The sequence below is a fragment of the Bombina bombina genome, chromosome 1, assembly GCF_027579735.1.
Source record: "Bombina bombina isolate aBomBom1 chromosome 1, aBomBom1.pri, whole genome shotgun sequence".
NCBI classification, from domain to species: domain Eukaryota; kingdom Metazoa; phylum Chordata; class Amphibia; order Anura; family Bombinatoridae; genus Bombina; species Bombina bombina.
This window is the reverse complement of record NC_069499.1, coordinates 709,518,873-709,539,023: the sequence shown is the minus strand read 5'-3', so window position 1 is coordinate 709,539,023 and position 20,151 is coordinate 709,518,873. Positions and strand designations below refer to the sequence as shown.

Genomic DNA, 20,151 nt, shown 5'->3' with positions numbered 1-20,151 from the left:
TGACATGTTCTGGCCTAGCATATAGCTAGGCAGAGGAGCTGTGCACACACAGCAGTTAGAAGAGGCGGCACTGTGGGGCATTGAAGAGTGTAGACACGTGGTGAAGATGGAGTGGGTTGCTCACTCAGACAAGCTGGTGGCAAGCAAGTAAGAAACTTGCCCTACGGGCTGGATAAGGCTGCAATCTGACTGCACTGCCACTGTCTGTAGGGTTATAAATAAAGTAAACAAGCTCTGTGGAGAGGGAGGGAGGCTCTGTGGAATTGAACGCAGTCTGAATAATAGATGTGGCACTCCCCTGGCATATACTTATACCTGGAGATTTATCCAATAAAATATTTTTTTATTTTCATTCATCTACACAGTAAGTAAAAAATGTTTAAAGGTACACAACCCAAATTTTCTTTCATGATTCAGATAGAGCATACAATTTTAAGCAACCTCTCTTCCCCCCTCCCCTTTACCCTGGAGCTTGCTTAGAAAATTAAGGTGTTTTAGTAATTTTTAATAAAATAGCGATTAAAACCACTTGTTTTTTTTTTTTTTTTGTTTTGGTCGAAAATTACGATTTTAATTTTTACCCATATCGCCCAGTCCTATTATGGATTTTTTCCAGGTTTTTATTTTAATTCCCACTTTGTTACTTGTGGACATCCACATCTTGGGTATTAGATCCCATATGTAATGGCTTGTGGACTCTCGCCTCCTATATGAAAGAAAATATCTTTTATATCTTACCTAATAAATTTCTTTCATAGTTGCGAGAGTTCATGAGCCCCCACCCGTTTGAGGTTAATTTTTGATTAAGCACCCCCCCCCCCCCCCCCCCCCGCTCCTTATTTCGGCATTTACTCCTTCTAAACACCTCACTGCTTGGCTATACGACAAACTAAGGTATGAGTGAGAAACTTTGTCTCCTCCTGGTAGGAATGTATATCCCATTTGTAACAGCTCGTGGACTCCATGAAATAAATTTATCAGGAAAGACATTAATTAGGTTTTTTATGTAAAATATTGATTCAAAACCTCTCTAGTGCCTTCAAACGTATTCCTTTCCTTTGAATTCTAGAGGCAGATTAGCAGAATTGTTATCTCTAAACCAGATTCTTTGACTTTAAGTAAAGGTCTCAAGTGGATTACTTATTGAAACTATTTATCTGTTTGACAGAAAGCTCAACTGTAAAAGTTGTACGTGAAAATATGCAAATTGGGGAACATTGACTTCTTTAAAATTCTTAGTATTGCTCTCTTTAGTCAGGTGAATCTCCCACTTTAGTTCTTGACAATTTTCATGCTCTCCTAGGGTAGGAGGGTTTTAATTTTCTTAGTGGATACTGGATAGGCCTCTCCATGAAAGCAACTATTCATAGTTGGGGTTTGAAATCCGCTCAACGAGAAGGGGGGGGGTAGTTTTCTCTTCAAGGCCCTGATGATCAAAATACTTCTGGCATGGAGAGTTATCACATAATAGAAAAAAAAGAACTTTAAAATAATTGGGGCCCCATGAGTCAACCCTCTCATAAATGTTTTTTTTTCTTTTTCTTTTGGTCATCTGATCAGTATTTCTGGCTCTAAGCTTGCATCCTTTTCTATACCAGTGTTATGGTGATATCCAGTCAAAATTTAAGGTCCATTATAGTTGAAAAATTTTCTTCAAGTTAAATAAGTTAGAAAAAAACAAATATAACGGTTATTGGTATAGTTTAACAGGTTTTTTTTTTTTTTTTCTTTTTTTTTTTTTTTATAATAAACTTTTCCCCAAATTGTGAACATTACTGCATTATGTTGTTTTTTTCACTTTTGTACATAGTTCTCTACATATTAGTTATTATATAAACATTACAATAGTCAATTTTGTGTTCTACATTGCATAAGATAAACCTCTCCCGCTATGTTCTTTTCTTTTTTTATGTACAGATGGTGTGCTGAAGGTGGTAACTTAATTTGCTGTGATTATTGTCATAATGCCTTCTGCAAAAAATGCATTCTACGGAATCTAGGGCGAAAGGAGCTGTCTGCTATGATGGATGAAGACAGCAAGTGGGAGTGTTATGTTTGCAGGCCTGAACCTTTATTGGACTTGGTTGCTGCATGCAACAGTGTATTTGAAAACTTGGAGCAATTGTTGCAGCAAAATAAGAAGAAAATGAAAGTGGATAATGAAAAGAGTAAGCTGTGTGATAACACACACAGTTCTGAAAAGAAAAACTCAAGTTGTAATGGGCAAGATAAAAAGTTGGATGGCAAATACTCTGGAGCAGTAACGTATTCCTTTAAGGCGCTTATGGTGCCAAATGTAATGATCAAAAAAGCTAAAAAAATAATAGAAACTACCACAAGCTTAAACACGAGCTTCCTAAAATTTTTAAAACAGGAAGCTGAAAACTCAGAGATAAATCCAACTGTAGAGTTAAGGCAGCTGAAAGCCTTTCGGTCTGTCTTGAGTGACCTAAAGAAAGCACATTTTGCTTTGGAGGAAAGTCTGACAGAGAAAATTAAAGCTGTTAGCAAGCAGAATCAATCCAAAAAGAGCAACAATTCAAACAATGAAAATAGTCCATTTAAAAAGCAGTCACGTGAAGAAAAACACACAGAACGCAAAAAAAGACCGACAGATGTGAGAGAGAAGATGAAAAATGAGCAAGTTTGTGATAAAGCTTTATTGGCTGCAGAAGGGAATGGAGAAACCTTAGATGATATGGTTGATCAAATAAATGACTCTTTGGAGCAAAATGGAGAAAGGGCAGATGGAAGCCTTGATATTGAAACTGTATTAACAGAGAAACCATTAACGGTAGGTTCAGATGTGGCTGCAGCTGCGAATGTAGAGAATGAGAAGCATAAAGGTGATGAAAATTCACAAATTGTTTTCCATGAGGAAGAGATTGAAAACAAAGTAGTTGGCGCATGTCTAAAAGATAAACAGAAATCTGAAAAGAGCAAGGAAAGAGCTGAAAGCTCAAAACAAAACAATAAAGCTAAAAAAGATGGCACTGGATCTGAAGAGGAAACGGAGGAATGTGAAAACTTAAAAAATGATAAATCATGCACCCCTAAGAAAAAGTCTAAAAATGCTGGTCGTACGTTTGAAGAAAATTCTGCTGAAGATCTTGATATGGACATTGTTTCTGTACCATCCTCTGTACCAGAAGACATTTTTGATAACTTGGATTCAGCACTAAGAGCACAGAACACTTTGAATAACTCTGGAAATGTTTCTGATAGCATGCAGTCACCGATAAAGAGTAAGAAAAAAGATAAAGAACCAAAGACTCCTATTAAGAAAGAGTTAATAGTTAAACTCACACCTGTTTCTCTTTCTAATGCATCTGTGAAATGTGAAAACCAAGTGAGTAAATCTGAAGCTAATAATGAAAGTGAAGTTGAGAATGAGCATTCATCTGAAAATGAGCAAGAGGATTCTAAACTTCGGAAATCTCCCCGTGTTAAAACTACACCAAAGAGAAGACCAACTGGTGCTAATCCCACCACATCTAATACTGAAGAGGAAAGTAATGATACTGATAAAGAAAAACTAAATCGGAAAAAGCAGCTCTTAAAGGAGAAACCTATTTCTAAAGTAAAGCCTCTCTCTTCAGATAGCTGTGAAACCCCAAGAACAAAAAAAACTGGGAGCAAAAAGAATGAAGAGAATAAAAGTACTTCTGATTCTGATGATATGCCAGAGGTCCTTAAGAAGGCAGCTTTGATGAGTAATAGTTCTTCAGACTTTGAGAGCAGTAATGAGGCAGACGGTACAAAAAAAGCCCCTAAGGGTACATATAAATCAAAGAGTGATGTGAAACGTAAAAGGAAGAGTTCTAGTTCTGGTTCTGAGACGCCAAAAAGGACTACCAGAAATTCTACAGCTGCAAAAAAACGACGTGATCATTCAGATTCCTCTAACTATGACTCTGAGTTAGAGAAAAAGATCAAAAACTTAAGCAAGTTAGAATCTTGTAAGAAGGGCACCAAAAAGAAAACTAAGACAATGGAAGAAAGTGGGGACTCTTCTGAAGAGAAGGTTAAAAAAGCTTCTAAAATAAAGAAAAAGGAGAAGGAAAAAAACAAAGCTCAGAAAAAGGGAAATGAATCTTCATCTTCATCTGAATTATCTGAGGTGAACCAAGATGAAGATGATAAAAATTCTAATGATAGCAGTGATGAACAAAAAATAAAACCTCTGATGGAAAATGAAAATGCATCAGGAGTTGGATTTTGTCAATCATCAGGTATGCCTAATAGCTTTGTACAATATACCAGATAATTTAAATAAGTTTCCTATAAGGTTGTGTGTGTGTTTCTTCTATAAGATACGAGTCCATGGATTCATCCTTTACTTGTGGGATATTATCCTCCTGCTAACAGGAAGTGGCAAATAGCACCACAGCAGAGCTGTCTTTATAGCTCCTCTCTTAGCTCCACCCCCCAGTCATTCTCTTTGCTTACTCTAAGTAATAGGAAGGGTAAAGTGAAAGAGGTGATAAAATGTTAGTTTTTATTTTCTTCAAGCAAGAGTTTATTTTAAATGGTACCGGTGTGTACTATTTTCTCTCAGGCAGCAGATGAAGACTTCTGCCTGGAAGCTGATGGTCTTAGCATTTGTAACTAAGATCCAGAGCAGTTCCCACAGAATGGCTGAGGAGTACTTAAGAAACTTCAGTGTGAGGAACGTTTTTCATGCTATAAGCAGTGAGGTATGTTCAGTCATTTTTTTTCTGGAGAGACTGTGGTATTTCAGAATTGGCTGACAGTATCCCCATGAGGGTAAGGGTAAGCAGTAATCCTAAGAGAAGAGGGGCATTACTAAGCTTGCATATAGGGGCTAAGAGAAAATGGTTGACACTGAGTTTGAATGTTTGCTGACGTTTTTGGCAAGAAAATATTTATTCATCAGGAACGTTTTTGATAATTTAATGAGAGGGTACACTTGGCTTCTTTTTGGGTTTAAGAACCCACATGGCTAGTTTGAGACCGCTCTGGTGCGGTTCATTTGGGCTGAGACATCCAGTGAGATGGGCGGGGCCTAATTTCGCACCTCAGTTGCGCAGTTGTATTTGACAGGCAAGCAGCAAGCTCCAACTCCGGTGGGCCCTTGTGAGAGTATTGTCCCAAATCGAAGCTTTTAACCCTGTTTTCCAGATCTCTGAGGGCAGGTAAGCGCCACAGCAGGGCTGTGGCGAGGTGCAGGAGGTGTTTTTTCCGGATGTAAAAGTTTATTAATTCTCCGGTTTTTACAGTAAGAATTAAGTGTTCCTTTCCTTGTGGGGAAAACTTAGCTGCATAATTTGAATACTTATATCAAAAAATTTAAACAATTTGATTATTTTAAAGCAGTTTTGCAAAACATTTATGCTTTTTTTCTCTTAAAGGCGCAGTACCGTTTTTTAAGATTATTTCTTCTATAAGGTACGACGAGTCCACGGAGTCATCCTTTACTTGTGGGATATTATCCTCCTGCTAACTGGAAGTGGCAAAGAGCACCACAGCAGAGCTGTGTATATAGCTCCTCCCTTAGCTCCACACCCCAGTCATTCTCTTTGCCTACTCTAAGTACTAGGAAGGGTAAAGTGAAAGAGGTGATAAAATATTAGTTTTTAATTTCTTCAAGCAAGAGTTTTTTGTTTTAAATGGTACCGGTGTGTACTATTTACTCTCAGGCAGCAGATGGATGAAGACTTCTGCCTGGAGGATGATGATCTTAGCATTTGTAACTAAGATCCAGTGCTGTTCCCACAGAGGCTGAGGGGTAAAAAACTTCAGTGTGAGGAACGTTTTCATGCTATATAGCAGTGAGGTATGTTCAGGCATATTTTTCTGGAGAGACTGTGTATTTCAGAAAGGCTGACAGTATCCCCATGAGGGTAAGGGTAAGCAGTAATCCTAAGAGCTATAGAAAGGCATTACTAAGCTTGCATAAGGGGCTAATTAAAAAATGGTTGACACTGAGTTTTGAATGTTTGTGGGCAAACGTTTTCTGAACTGGGAGTGCTGTTAACGTTTTGTGGGCAATAACGTTTTTGGGCATCTTTATTGAGGGTACACTTGGCTTGTTTTTTGGGTCTTAGAACCCACATGGCTAGTTAAAACCGCTCTGGTGCGGTTCTTTGAGGCCGTAGAGACATCAAGTGAGATGGGCGGGGCCTATTTTCGCGCCTCAGGCGCACAGTTTTCACTCAGCAAGAAGCAAGCTCCAGCTCCTGAGGGCCCTTGTGGAAGTTTTGGGCCAAATCGAAGCTTTAACCCCATATTTACTATCCCTAAGGGCAGGTAAGGGCCACAGCAGGGTGTTTTTCTGGATTTAGGCCTTATTTCAATCCGGTTTACACAAAGGGTTACATTTTCTTGTGGGGCAAACTTAACTACACATTGAGTCTGCTATGAAAAATTTGGTGCATTTTAAAGCAGTTTTGCAGAATGTGTATGCTTTTTTTTCTCTTAAAGGCACAGTACCGTTTTTTTAAGATTGTTGTTTTTTTCACTAAATTAAGTGTTTTCATGCTTGTTTGTAGTCATTACTAGCCTGTTCAGCATGTCTGACATTGAGGAAAGTCATTGTTCAATACGTTTAGGAGCGATTGTGGAACCCCCACTTAGAATGTGTCCCTCATGCACTGAAAGGTCAATAAATTGCAAAGAACATATTTTTAGCTACTAAAAGTATGTCACAGGATGATTCTCAGTCAGAAGGGAATCAGGTTATGCCATCTAATTCTCCCCAAGTGTCACAACCATTAACGCCCGCACAAGCGACGCCAAGTACTTCTAGTGCGTCTAATTCTTTCACCCTGCAAGATATGGCCGCAGTTATGAGTACTACCCTCACAGAGGTTTTATCTAAGCTGCCTGGGTTGCAGGGGAAGCACAGTAGGTCTGGTGTGAGAACAAATGCTGAGCCCTCTGACGCTTTATTAGCCATATTCGATGTACCCTCACAATGTTCTGAGTTGAGGGTGAGGGATTTGCTGTCTGAGGGAGAGATTTCTGATTCAGGAAAGATGTTCCCTCAGACAATGACGGCTTTTAAATTTAAACTAGAACACCTCTGCTTATTGCTCAGGGAGGTTTTAGCGTCTCTGGATGATTGTGACCCTATTGTAGTTCCAGAGAAATTGTGTAAAATGGACAGATTTCTAGAGGTTCCTGCTTACACTGATGTTTTTCCGGTCCCTAAGAGGATTTTGGACATTGTTACTAAGGAGTGGGATAGACCAGGTATTCCGTTTACTCCCCCTCCTACTTTTAAGAAAATGTTTCCCATATCAGACACCATGCGGGACTCGTGGCAGACGGTCCCTAAGGTGGAGGGAGCTATTTCTACCCTGGCTAAGCGTACAACTATACCTATTGAGGACAGTTGTGCTTTCAAAGATCCTATGGATAAAAAACTAGAGGGTTTACTAAAGAAAATATTTGTTCATCAGGGTTTTCTTCTCTAACCTATAGCGTGCATTGTTCCTGTAACTACTGCAGCTGCTTTTTGGTTCGAGGCTCTGGAGGAGGCTCTTCAGATTGAGACCCCATTAGATGATATTCTGGATAGAATTAGGGCTCTCAAGCTAGCTAATTCTTTCATTACAGATGCCACTTTTCAACTGGCGTTATGGCTTAAGTCCTGGTCTGCTGATGTGTCATCAAAATCTAAGCTTTTAGCCATCCCTTTCAAGGGTAAGACCCTATTCGGGCCTGAACTGAAAAAGAGATCATTTCAGACATCACTGGAGGGAAAGGCCATGCCCTTCCTCAGGTTAAGACAAATAAGATGAGGACCAAACAAAATAATTTTCGTTCCTTTAGAAACTTCAAAGGTGGTCCCGCTACCTCCTCCCCTGCCACAAAGCAGGAGGGGAATTTTGCTCAATCCAAGTCTGTCTGGAGACCTAACCAGACCTGGAATAAAGGTAAACAGGCCAAGAAGCCCGCTTCTGCTACCAAGACAGAATGAAGGGGCAGCTCCCGATCCGGGACCGGATCTAGTGGGGGGCGGTCTTTCTCTCTTCGCTTAGGCTTGGGCAAGAGACGTTCAGGATTCCTGGGCATTAGAAATTGTGACCCACGGGTATCTTCTAGAATTCAAATATTCTCCTCCAAGGGGGAGATTTCATCTTTCACGGTTGTCTGTAAACCAGACAAAAAGACGCTGTGTAGAAGAACTATATACTATAGGGGTAAACCAGTTCCAAAAGCAGAACAGGGGCAGGGGGTTTTACTCCAATCTGTTCGTGGTTCCCAAAAAAGAAGGAACCTTCAGACCGATTTTAGATCTCAAGATCCTAAACAAATTTCTCAGAGTCCCATCCTTCAAGATGGAGACCATTCGGACAATTTTACCAATGATCCAGGAGGGTCAATATATGACCACCGTGGATTTGAAGGATGCGTATCTTTACATTCCTATCCACAAGTGAACTCTTTTTTTTTTTTTTAGTTCACCTTCCACCCGTGAGATCTTAGAAAAGCCAACACGATGTCCGTTTGAGATTTGGCTAGTTGGTAAGTTGACGCCTGATTCAAGATATCGTCCAGATATGGCGCCACTGCTATGCCCCGTGGCCTTAGAACCGCCAGAAGGGACCCTAGCACCTTTGTGAAAATTCTGGGAGCTGTGGCCAACCCGAAAGGAAGAGCCACAAACTGGTAATGCTTGTCCAGGAAGGCGAACCTGAGGATCACCAGTTCCTCAGGTTAGCCTTCCTGGACAAGTATTACCAGTTTGTGGCTCTTCCTTTCGGGTTGGCCACAGCTCCTAGAATTTTCACAAAGGTGCTAGGGTCCCTTCTGGCGGTTCTAAGGCCGCGGGGCATAGCAGTGGCGCCATATCTGGACGATATCTTGAATCAGGCGTCCACTTACCAACTAGCCAAATCTCACACGGACATCGTGTTGGCTTTTCTAAGATCTCACGGGTGGAAGGTGAACATAAAAAAGAGTTCACTTGTCCCTCTCACAAGAGTTCCATTCCTGGGAACTCTGATTGAATCGGTAGACATGAAAATTTTTCTGACAGAGGTCAGAAAATGAAAGATCTTAACCACCTGCCGAGCGCTTCATGCCATTCCTTGGCAGTCAGTGGCTCAGTGTATGGAGGTAATTGGACTAATGGTAGCGGCAATGGACGTAGTTACGTTTGCTCACTTGCATCTCAGACCACTGCAACTATGCATGCTCAGACAGTGGAATGGGGACTATGCAAATTTATCTCCTCAGATAAATCTGGATCAAGAGACCAGAGACTCTCTTCTTTGGTGGTGGTCACAGGATCATCTGTCCCAGGGAATGTGTTTCCGCAGGCCCGCATGGGTCATAGTGACGACGGACGCCAGCCTATTGGGCTGGGGTGCAGTCTGGAATTCCCTAAAGTAGGGGTCAGCAACCTTCGGCTCCCAGATGTTTTGGAACTACATTTCCCATGATGCTCAGATAGCCTAAAGAGTGTCTCAGCATCGTGGGAAATGTAGTTCCAAAACATCTGGGAGCCCGAAGGTTGCTGACCCCTGCCCTAAAGGCACAGGGTGTGTGGACTCAGGAGGAGGCTCTCCTTCCAATAAATATTCTAGAACTGAGAGCGATATTCAACACGCTTCAGGCGTGGCCTTAGCTGACTTTGGCCAAATTCATAAGATTCCAGTAGGACAATATCACGACTGTAGCATATATCAATCAATGGGGAACAAAGTTCTCTAGTGATGATAGAGGTTTCCAAAATAATTTGATGGGCAGAGACTCACTCTTGCCATCTATCAGCAATCTATATCCCAGATGTGGAGAACTGGGAAGCGGATTTTCTAAGTTGTCAGACTTTTAATCCGGGGGAGTGGGAGCTCCATTCGGAGGTGTTTGCACAATTGATTCATCAATGGGGCACACCAGAATTGGATCTGATGGCATCTCGTCAGAATGCCAAACTTCCTTGTTACGGGTCCAGATCGAGGGATCCCCAAGCAGTACTGATAGATGCTCTAGCAGTACCTTGGTCGTTCAACCTGGCTTATGTGTTCCCTCCTTTTCCTCTCCTTCCTTGTTTGATTGCCAGAATCAAACAGGAGAGAGCTACGATAATCTTGATAGCGCCTTCGTGGCCACGCAGGACTTGGTATGCACACCTGGTGGAAATGTCATCTCTGCCACCGTGGAAACTGCCACTGAGACAGGACCTTCTCATTCAAGGTCCGTTCCAGCATCCAAATCTAGTTTCTCTGCGGCTGACTGCCTGGAGATTGAACGCTTGATTTTATCTATCTAAGCGGGGATTCTCTGAGTCGGTCATAGATACCTTGATTCAGGCTCGAAAGCCTGTCACTAGGAAAATTTACCATAAGATATGACGTAAATATCTTTATTGGTGCGAATCCAAAGGCTACTCATGGAGTAAGATCAGGATTCCTAGGATATTGTCCTTTCTCCAAGAAGGATTGGCGAAGGGGTTATCAGCTAGTTCCTTAAAGGGACAGATATCTGCTTTATCAATTTTACTGCACAAGCGTCTGGCTGATGTTCCAGACGTTCAGTCGTTTGTCAGGCTTTGGTTAGAATCAAGCCTGTGTTTAAACCTATTGCTCCGCCATGGAGTTTAAATTTAGTTCTTAAACGTCTTCAAGGGGTTCCGTTTGAACCTATGCGTTCCATAGATATTAAGCTTCTATTTTGGAAAGTTCTCTTTTTAGTTGCTATCTCTTTGGCTCGAAGAGTTTCTGAACTATCTGCATTGCAATGCGACTCGCCTTATCTTGTTTTCCATTCTGATAAGGTGGTTTTGCGTACCAAACCTGGATTCCTTCCTAAGGTTGTTTACTAATAAGAATATTAATCGGAAATTGTTGTTCATTCTCTGTGTCCTAACCTTTCTTCTAAGAAGGAGCATCTGTTAAACAACTTGGACGTGGTTCGTGCTTTGAAGTTTTACCTGCAAGCGACCAAAGATTTCCGTCAAACATCTTCTCTGTTTGTTGTCTATTCTGGAAAACGTAGAGGTCAAAAAGCTACGGCTACCGCTCTTTTTGGCTGAAAAGCATCATCCGGTTGGCATACGAGACTGCTGGACAGCAGCCTCCTGAAAGGATTACAGCTCACTCTACTAGAGCAGTGGCTTCCACATGAGCTTTTAAAAACGATGCTTCTGTTGAACAGATTTGTAAGGCTGTGACTTGGTCTTCCCTTCATACCTTTTCCAAATTTTCCAAATTTGATACTTTTTGCTTCTTCTGAGGCTATTTTTGGGAGAAAAGTTCTTCAAGCAGTGGTGCTTTCTGTTTAGGCATCTGTCTTTTCCCTCCTGTTCATCCGTGTCCTGTAGCTTTGGTATTGTATCCCATAAGTAAAGGATGAATCCGTGTAGGGCTGCAACAACTAATCGGTAAGATTGATCATAAAAATAGTTGTCAAAGAATGTCATTATCAATTAGGTGGTCAGCGATTAGTTGGTTATTGCACAGCACCAGCTGCTTCAATCCGATGAACTCCTGCACATGGTATTGTGCAAACATTTTTATTTATTATTTTTTCTATCCGATTAATCGGATAATTTTTGTCCGATTAATCGGATAGAAAAAAGATTAAAAAAATAAATAAATTAAAATTTTTTTGCACAATCTTAGTTGCAGTAGATCGTCAGATTAAAGCAGCTGGTGTTGTGCAACTGACCAACTAATCGCTGACCACCTAATTGATAATGAGATTTGTTGACAACTATTTTTATGATCAAAACTTACCCATTAGTTGTTGCAGCCCTAAATCCGTGGACTCGTCCTTTTTTCTTCCTATACCTTCTGTCGAATGACTGGGGGGTGGAGTCAAGGGAGGAGCTTTATAGACAGCTTTGCTGTGGTGCTCTTTGCCACTTCCTGTTAGCAGGAGGATAATATCCCACAAGTAAGGATGAATCCGTGGACTCGTCGTATCATAGAAGAAATCAATTTGTCAGGTAAGCATAAATTTAATTTTTATCATGCATTTGTTAATTATGCAAATCTACTGTATTTACTGGTCCTTTAAAGGGATATTAAACACAAATTTGAATTTGCATGAAACTTAAAGGGACAGTAAACACCAGACTTTTTGTTGTTTAAAAAGGTAGATAAACCCTTTAGTACCCATTCCCCAGTTTTGCATAACCAACAGTTGTAGTAATATACTTTTTACCTCTGTGATTACCATGTATCTATGCCTCTGCAATCTGCCCCCTTATTTCAGTTCTTTTGACAGACTTGCATTTTTAGCCAATCAGTGCTGACTCATAGGAGCTTCACGTGCCTGAGCTCAATGTTATCTATATGAAACACATGAACTAACACCCTCAACTGTCAAAATGCTTTCAGATTAGAGGCAGTCTTCAAGGTCTAAGAAATTAGATTTCTTTTAACTAAGAATACCAAGCGAACGAAGCATAATTGGTAATAAAAGTAAATTGGATAGTTGTTTAAAATGACATGCCCTATTTAAGTCATGAAAGATTTTTTTTTTACTTTACTGTCCCTTTAACTTTATCAAATTATTTTTATGATTTTTTTTTTTTATTTCACTAATCTTCAAACGCAGTCCTGTGTATACGTGTGCATTGTTGTTTACATGCAGTAGGCAAAAGTACTCCCCTTTTAACTTTAAAAGGGCATTAAACACTCCTTGCTTCAAAATTGTGCTTGTTACACATGTTGCTGCCGGACATATTTTTATCTGTTTGCATCTACCGAACAAGCTTTGACTATATAAATATAAGGAACACTGCTAATTAAAAAACATAGAAACTATGCTTGGCAAAGAAATTCAGTCACACAGTGGAAAGGTTTCAAGCACTTGGAGAAATGGGGTTTGCAAATTATTACTGCACTGTAGTGTCAGGTATTAGAAATTAGTTGTATTTTATTATTATTTTATCTGTTTAAATTTATAATTTATTATTAAAATGAGAAGATTCTGCATTAACCTACCTTAAAAAGACAGTCAACACCAGAATTATTGTTATTTTAAAAGATAGATAATCCCTTTACAACCCCTTTCCCAGTTTTGCATAACCAACACTGTTATATTAATATACTTAAGACACGGCAAGTCAACAGAATCATCAATTAGTGTTGGAAATATCACTCCTGGCCAGCAGGAGGAGGCAAAGAGCACCACAGCAAAGCTGTTAAAGTATTACTTCCCTTCCCACAATCCCCAGTCATTCTCTTTACCTTCAGTTTAAGATGGAGGTGAAGTTTAGCTGAACTCTCAGCTTTGCAGTGTGAATCTCCTTATCTCATATTTCATGCAGATAAGGCAGTTCTTCGTGCCAAGTTTGGTTTTCTTCCTAAGGTTTTTTCGGACAGAAATAATAATTAAATATTAAGCTCTTATGTTTTATTTGCAGGCGACTAAGGATTTTCGCCAGTCTTTAGCATAGTTTTTGTGTGTTTCTGGGAAACACAAGGGTCAAAAAGCTACTGCCACTTCTCTGTCTTTGGTTGAGAAGTATTATTTCTTTGACATATGAGACTGCTGGACTGCAGCCCCCTGAGAGAATCGCAGCTCACTCCACTAGGGCTGTTTCTTCTTCTTGGGCCTTCAAGAATGAGGCCTCTGTAGAACAGATTTGCAAGGCGGCTACTTGGTCACACTTTTTTCTCAAAATGTTATAAATGTGATACTTTTGCTTCGGCTAAGGCTTCTTTTTGGAGAAAGGTAGTTCAAGCGCTGTTGCCTTCTGTTTAGGTTACCTGTCTTGTCCCACCCTTATCTGTGTCCTCTAGCTTGGGTATTGATTCCCAACAGTAATTGATGATTCCGTGGACTCACGGTGTCTTAAGAAAACCAAATTTATGCTTACCTGATAAATTTATTTATTTCTAGACACGGTGAGTCCATGGCCCACCCCTTTTTTTCGGACAGATGGTTTTTTTTTTTGTCCAATCTTCAGGCACCTCTACACCTTTATTTCCTTTCTCTCCTTTTCCTTTGGTCGAATGACTGGGGATTGTGGGAAGGGAAGTGATACTTAACAGCTTTGCTGTGGTGCTCTTTGCCGCCTCCTGCTGGCCAGGAGTGATATTCCCAACAGTAATTGATGATTCCATGGACTCAGTGTCTAGAAATAAATTTATCAGGTAAGCACTAATTTAGTTTTTTACCTCTGTGATTAACTTGTATATAAGCATCTGCTGACAGCCCCCTGATCACATGACATTTTATTTATTTGACTTTCATTTCTTCTACAAGATACGACGAGTCCACGGATTTCATCCTTACTTGTTGGATATTATCCTCCTGCTAACAGGAAGTGGCAAAGAGCACCACAGAAGAGCTGTGTGTGTGTGTGTGTATATATATATATATATATATATATCTATATCTATATATCTATATCTATATCTATATATCTATATATATATATATATATATATATATATATATATATATCTCATCCCTTCCCCTCCACCCCCAGTCAGTCTCTTTGCCTGTGTTATACTAGGAAGACGTAAAGTGAGGTGTTAGTGTTAGTTTCTTCAATCAAGTTTTTTATTTTAAATGGTACCAGTGAGTACTATTATTTCTATAAGATACGACGAGTCCACGGATTCATCCTTTACTTGTGGGATGTTATCCTCCTGCTAACAGGAAGTGGCAAAGAGCACCACAGCAGAGCTGTCTATATAGCTCCTCCCTTGACTCCACCCCCCAGTCATTCTCTTTGCCTACTCTAAGTAATAGGAAGGGTAAAGTGAAAGGTGATAAAATGATAGTTTTTATTTTCTTCAAGCAAGACTTTTTTTTATTTTAAATGGTACTGGTGAGTGCTATTTTTTCCCAGGCAGCAGATGGATGAAGACTTCTGCCTGGAGACTGATGATCTTAGCAATTGTTACTAAGATCCAGAATAGTTCCCACAGAATGGCTGAGGAGTACTTAAGAAACTTCAGTGTGAGGAATGGTTTTCCTGCTACAAGCATTGAGGTATGTTCAGTCATTTCTTTCTGTAGAGACTGTGTTATTTCAGAATTGGCTGACAGTATCCCCATGAGGGAAAGGGTAAGCAGTAATCCTAATGCATAGATAGGGGTATTACTGGACCTGTATATTGGGCTATTTTAAAAAATAAAATAAAATGGTTGACACTGATGTTTGTGGGCAATTGTTTATGTTGGGAGTGAAAGATAATGTTTTTTTATTTTATGAATGAAGGGTACACATGGCTTCACTAAATGGGTATATGAACCCACATGGCTAGGTTAGACCCCTCTGGTGCAGTTATTTTAGGCTGTGAGACATTGAGTGAGATGGGCGGGGCCTATTTCCGTGCCTCAGTTGCGCAGTTTTTTCCAGACAAGCGGCAAGCTCCAACTCCGGTGGGCCTTTAAGAGACAGTTTGGGCCTAATCGAAGGGTTAATCCGATTTTGCAGATCCCTGAGGGCAGGTAGGTGCCACAGCAGGGCTGTGGCGAGGTGCAGGGGTCTTTTTGTTTGAATTTAACGTTTTTTAGCAACGTTTTTTGGTCTTAAGGGTTAAGTATTCCTTTCCTTTTGGGGCAAACTTAACTGACAAGTTTGGATGCATTTATCATAAAATTGTGATAATTTTATCGTTTTAAAGCAGTTTTTTGAAAAATTGTATGCTTTTTTTTTTTTCTCTTAAAGGCGCAGTACCATTTTTTCAGATTATTTTTTTTACAAAAAAGTCTTTTCAAGTCTGTGGTCATTACTAGCCTGTTTAACATGTCTGACATTGAGGAAAGCCAATGTTCCATGTGTTTAGAAGCCATTGTGGAACCCCCACTTAAAATGTGTCCCTTATGTACTGAAAGGGCCTTGCATTGCAAAGAACGTATTTTAGCTGATAAAAGTATGTCTCAGAATGATTCTCAGTCAGAAGAGAATCAGGTTATGCCATCTACTTCTCCCCAAGTATCACAACCTTTAACGCCCGCCCAAGCGACGACAAGTACTTCTAGTGCGTCTAATTCTTTCACCCTGCAAGATATTGGTGCAGTTATGTCTACTACCCTTACAGAGGTATTATCTAAACTGCCTGGTTTTTCAGGGTAAGCGCAGTAGGTCCGGTATTGGAGTAAATGCTGAGCCCTCTGATGCTTTATTGGCCATCTCCGATGTACCCTCAGTGTTCTGATTTGGGGCTGGGGGAATTGCTGTCTGAGGGAGAGCTTTCTGATTCAGGAAAGATGTTCCCTCACACAGACTCAGATATGACGGCCTTTAAGTTTAAGCTTGAACACCTCTGCTTGTTGCTCAGGGAGGTGTTAGCGACTCTGGATGATTGTGACCCTATTGTAATTCCACCAGAGAAATTGTGTAAAATGGATAGATATCTAGAGGTCCCTACTTACACTAATGTTTTTCCAGTCCCTAAGAGGATTTCAGACATTGTTACTAAGGAATGGGATAGACCAGGCATTCCGTTCTCTCCCCCTCCTACTTTTAAGAAAATGTTTCCCATATCTGACACCATTTGGGATTTGTGGCAGACGGTCCCTAAGGTGGAGGGGGAGCTATTTCTACCCTGGCTAAGCATACAACTATTCCTATTGAGGACAGTTGTGCTTTCAAAGATCCTATGGATAAAAAATTAGCGGGTCTTCTAAAGAAATTGTTTATTCATTAGGGTTTTCTTCTACAACCTATAGCGTGCATTGTTCCTGTAACTACTGCAGCTGCTTTTTGGTTCGAGGCTCTAGAGGAGTCTCTTAAGGTTGAGACCCCATTACATGATATTTTTGATAGAATTAAGGTTCTCGAGCTTGCTAATTCTTTTATTACAGGTGCCGCTTTTCAAATTGCTAAATTAGCGGCAAAGAATGCAGGTTTTGCCATTTTAGCGCGTAGAGCGTTATGGCTTAAGTCCTGGTCTGCTGATGTGTCATCAAAATCTAAGCTGTTAGCTATTCCTTTCAAAAGTAAGACCCTATTCGGGCCTGAACTGAAGGAGATCATTTCCGACATTACTGGAGATAAAGGCCATGCCCTTCCTCAGGACAAGACTAATAAAATGAGGGCCAAACAAAATAATTTTCGTTCCTTTCGAAGCTTTAAAAGGTGGACCCTCTACTTCCTCCTCTGCCTCAAAGCAGGAGGGGAATGTTGCTCAATCCAAGTCAGTCTGGAGACCTAACCAGACCAGGAATAAAGGTAAACAGGCCAAGAAGACCGTTGCTGCTACCAAGACAGCATGATCGGGCAGCCCCGATCCGGGACCGGATCTAGTAGGGGGCAGACTTTCTCTCTTCGCTCAGGCTTGGGCAAGAGACGTTCAGGATTCCTGGGCATTAGAAATCGTGACCCAGGGGTATCGTCTAGAGTTCAAAGATTCTCTCCCAAGGGGGAGTTTTCATCTTTCACGTTTGTCTGTAAACCAGACAAAAAGAGAGGCGTTCTTAGGCTGTGTAGAAGACCTATATACCATGGGTGTAATCTGCCCAGTTCCAAAAGTCGAACAGGGGCAGGGGTTTTACTCCAATCTGTTCGTGGTTCCCAAAAAAGAAGGAACCTTCAGACCGATTTTAGATCTCAAGATCCTAAACAAATTTCTCAGAGTCCCATCCTTCAAGATGGAGACCATTCGGACAATTTTACCAATGATACAGGAGGGTCAATATATGACCACCGTGGATTTGAAGTATACTTATCTTCACATTCCTATCCACATAGATCATCACCAGTTCCCCAGGTTCGCCTTCCTGGACAAACATTACCAGTTTGTGGCCCTTCCTTTTGGGTTGGCCACAGCTCCCAGAATTTTCACAAAGGTGCTAGGGACCCTTCTGGCGGTTCTAAGGCCGCAGGGCATAGCAGTGGCGCCCTATCTGGATGATATTTTGATTCAGGCGTCAACTTACCATCTAGCCAAATCTCACACGGACATCATGTTGGCTTTTCTAAGATCTCACGGGTGAAAGGTGAACATAAAGAGTTCACTTGTCCCTCTCACAAGAGTTCCATTCCTAGGAACTCTGATAGACTCGGTAGACATGAAAATTTTTCTGACGGAGGTCAGAAAATCAAAGATCTTAACACTTGCTGAGCACTTTTTTCCATTCCTTGACCGTCAGTGGCTCAGTGTATGGAGGTAATTGGACTAATGGTAGCGGCAATGGACATAGTTCCGTTTGTTCGCTTGCATCTCAGACCACTGCAACTGTGCATGCTCAGACAGTAGAATGGGGATTATGCAAATTTATCTCCTCAGATAAATCTGGATCAAGAGACCAGAGACTCTTTTTTTCTTTGGTGGTTGTCACAGGATCATCTGTCCCAGGGAATGTGTTTCCGCAGGCCAGCATGGGTCATAGTGACGACGGACGCCAGCCTCTTGGGCTGGGGTGCAGTCTGGAATTCGCTGAAGGCTCAGGGTGTTTGGACTCGGGAGGAGGCCCTGCTTCCAATAAATATTCTAGAACTGAGAGCGATATTCAACGCGCTTCAGGCGTGGCCCAGCTTGCTTCGGCCAAATTCATAAGATTCCAGTCGGACAATATCACGACTAGCATATATCAATCATCAATGCACAATTCATCAATGGGGCATACCAGAATTGGATCTGATGGCATCTCGTCAGAATGCCAAACTCCCTTGTTATGGATCCAGATCAAAGGATCCTCGAGCAGTACTAATAGATGCTCTAGCAGTACCGTGGTCGTTCAACCTGGCTTATGTGTTTCCTCCTTTTCCTCTCCTTCCTCGTCTAATTGCCATAATCAAACAGGAGAGGGCTTCGGTAATCTTGATAGCGCCTTTGTGGCCACGCAGGACTTGGTATGCAGATCTGGTGGAAATGTCATCTCTGCCACCGTGGAAACTGCCACTGAAACAGGACCTTCTCATTCAGGGTCTGTTTCAACATCCAAATCTAGTTTCTCTGCGGCTGACTGCCTGGAGATTGAACGCTTGATTTTATCTAAGCGGGGATTCTCTGAGTCGGTCATTGATACCTTGATTCAGGCTCGACAGCCTGTCACTAGGAAAATTTATCGTAAGATATGGCGTAAATATCTTTATTGGTGCGAATCCAAAGGCTTCTCATGGAGTAAGATCAGGATTCCTAGGATTGGAGAAGGAATTATCAGCTAGTTCCTTAAAGGGACAGATTTCTGCTTTGCCAATCGTATTACACAAGCGTCTGGCAGATGTCCCAGGCGTCTCTTTGTCAGGCTTTGATTAGAATTAAGCCTCTGTTTAAACCTGTTGCTCCGCCATGGAGTTTGAATTTAGTTTTAAATGTTCTTCAAGGGGTTCCGTTTGAACTCATGCATTCCATAGATATTAGACTTCTATCTTTGAAAGTTCTGTTTTTTATAGCTATCTCTTCTGCTCGTAGAGCTTCTGAGCTATCTGCGTTACAATGCGATTCGCCTTATCTTATATTCCATTCTGATAAGGTGGTTTTGCGTACTAAACCTGGATTCCTTCCTAAGGTTGTTTCAAATAAGAATATTAATCAGGAAATTGTTGTTCCTTCCTTGTGTCCTAACCCTTCTAAGAAGGAGCTTCTGTTACATAATGTGGACGTGGTTCGTGCCTTGAAGTTTTACTTGCAAGCGACCAAGGATTTCCGTCAAACATCTTCTCTGTTTTGTTGTCTATTTTGGAAAAATTAGAGGTCAAAAGGCTACGGCTACCTCTTTCCTTTTGGCTGAAAAGCATCATCCATTTGGCATACGAGACTGCTGGACAGCAGCCTCCTTAAAGAATTACAGCTCATTCTACTAGAGCGGTGGCTTCCACATGGGCTTTTAGAAAACGATGCTTCTGTTGAACAGATTTGTAAGGTTGCGACTTGGTCTTCCCTTCATACCTTTTCCAAATTTGATACTTTTGCTTCTTCGGAGGCTATTTTTGGGAGAAAAGTTCAAGCAGTGGTGCTTTCTGTTTAGGTATCTGTCTTGTCCCTCCCGTTCATCCGTGTCCTGTAGCTTTGGTATTGTATCCCACAAGTAAAGGATGAATCCGTGGACTTGTCGTATTTTATAGAAGAAAAGGAAATTGATTTCTTCTATGATACGAGTCCACCGCCCGCCCTGTCAATTTAAGACAGATTATATTTTTTGGTTTAAAACTTCAGTCACCTCTGCACCTTTTAGTTTCTCCTTTTTCTTCCTATACCTTCGGTCGAATGACTGGGAGGTGGAGTCAAGGGAGGAGCTATATAGACAGCTCTGCTGTGGTGCTCTT

At 41.0% G+C, this 20,151-nt stretch overlaps 1 protein-coding gene across 1 annotated transcript in view; it reads left to right on the top strand.

Annotated features, from left to right (window-relative positions):
- The window catches only part of ATRX (ATRX chromatin remodeler), a 783,199-nt gene that overhangs the window by 170,820 nt on the left and 592,228 nt on the right, over nucleotides 1–20,151 (top strand). Inside the window, exon 9 of the mRNA XM_053714433.1 lies at nucleotides 1,918–4,232. Coding sequence (XP_053570408.1) covers nucleotides 1,918–4,232 — 2,315 coding nt within the window. The remainder of the gene's footprint in view (nucleotides 1–1,917; nucleotides 4,233–20,151) is intronic.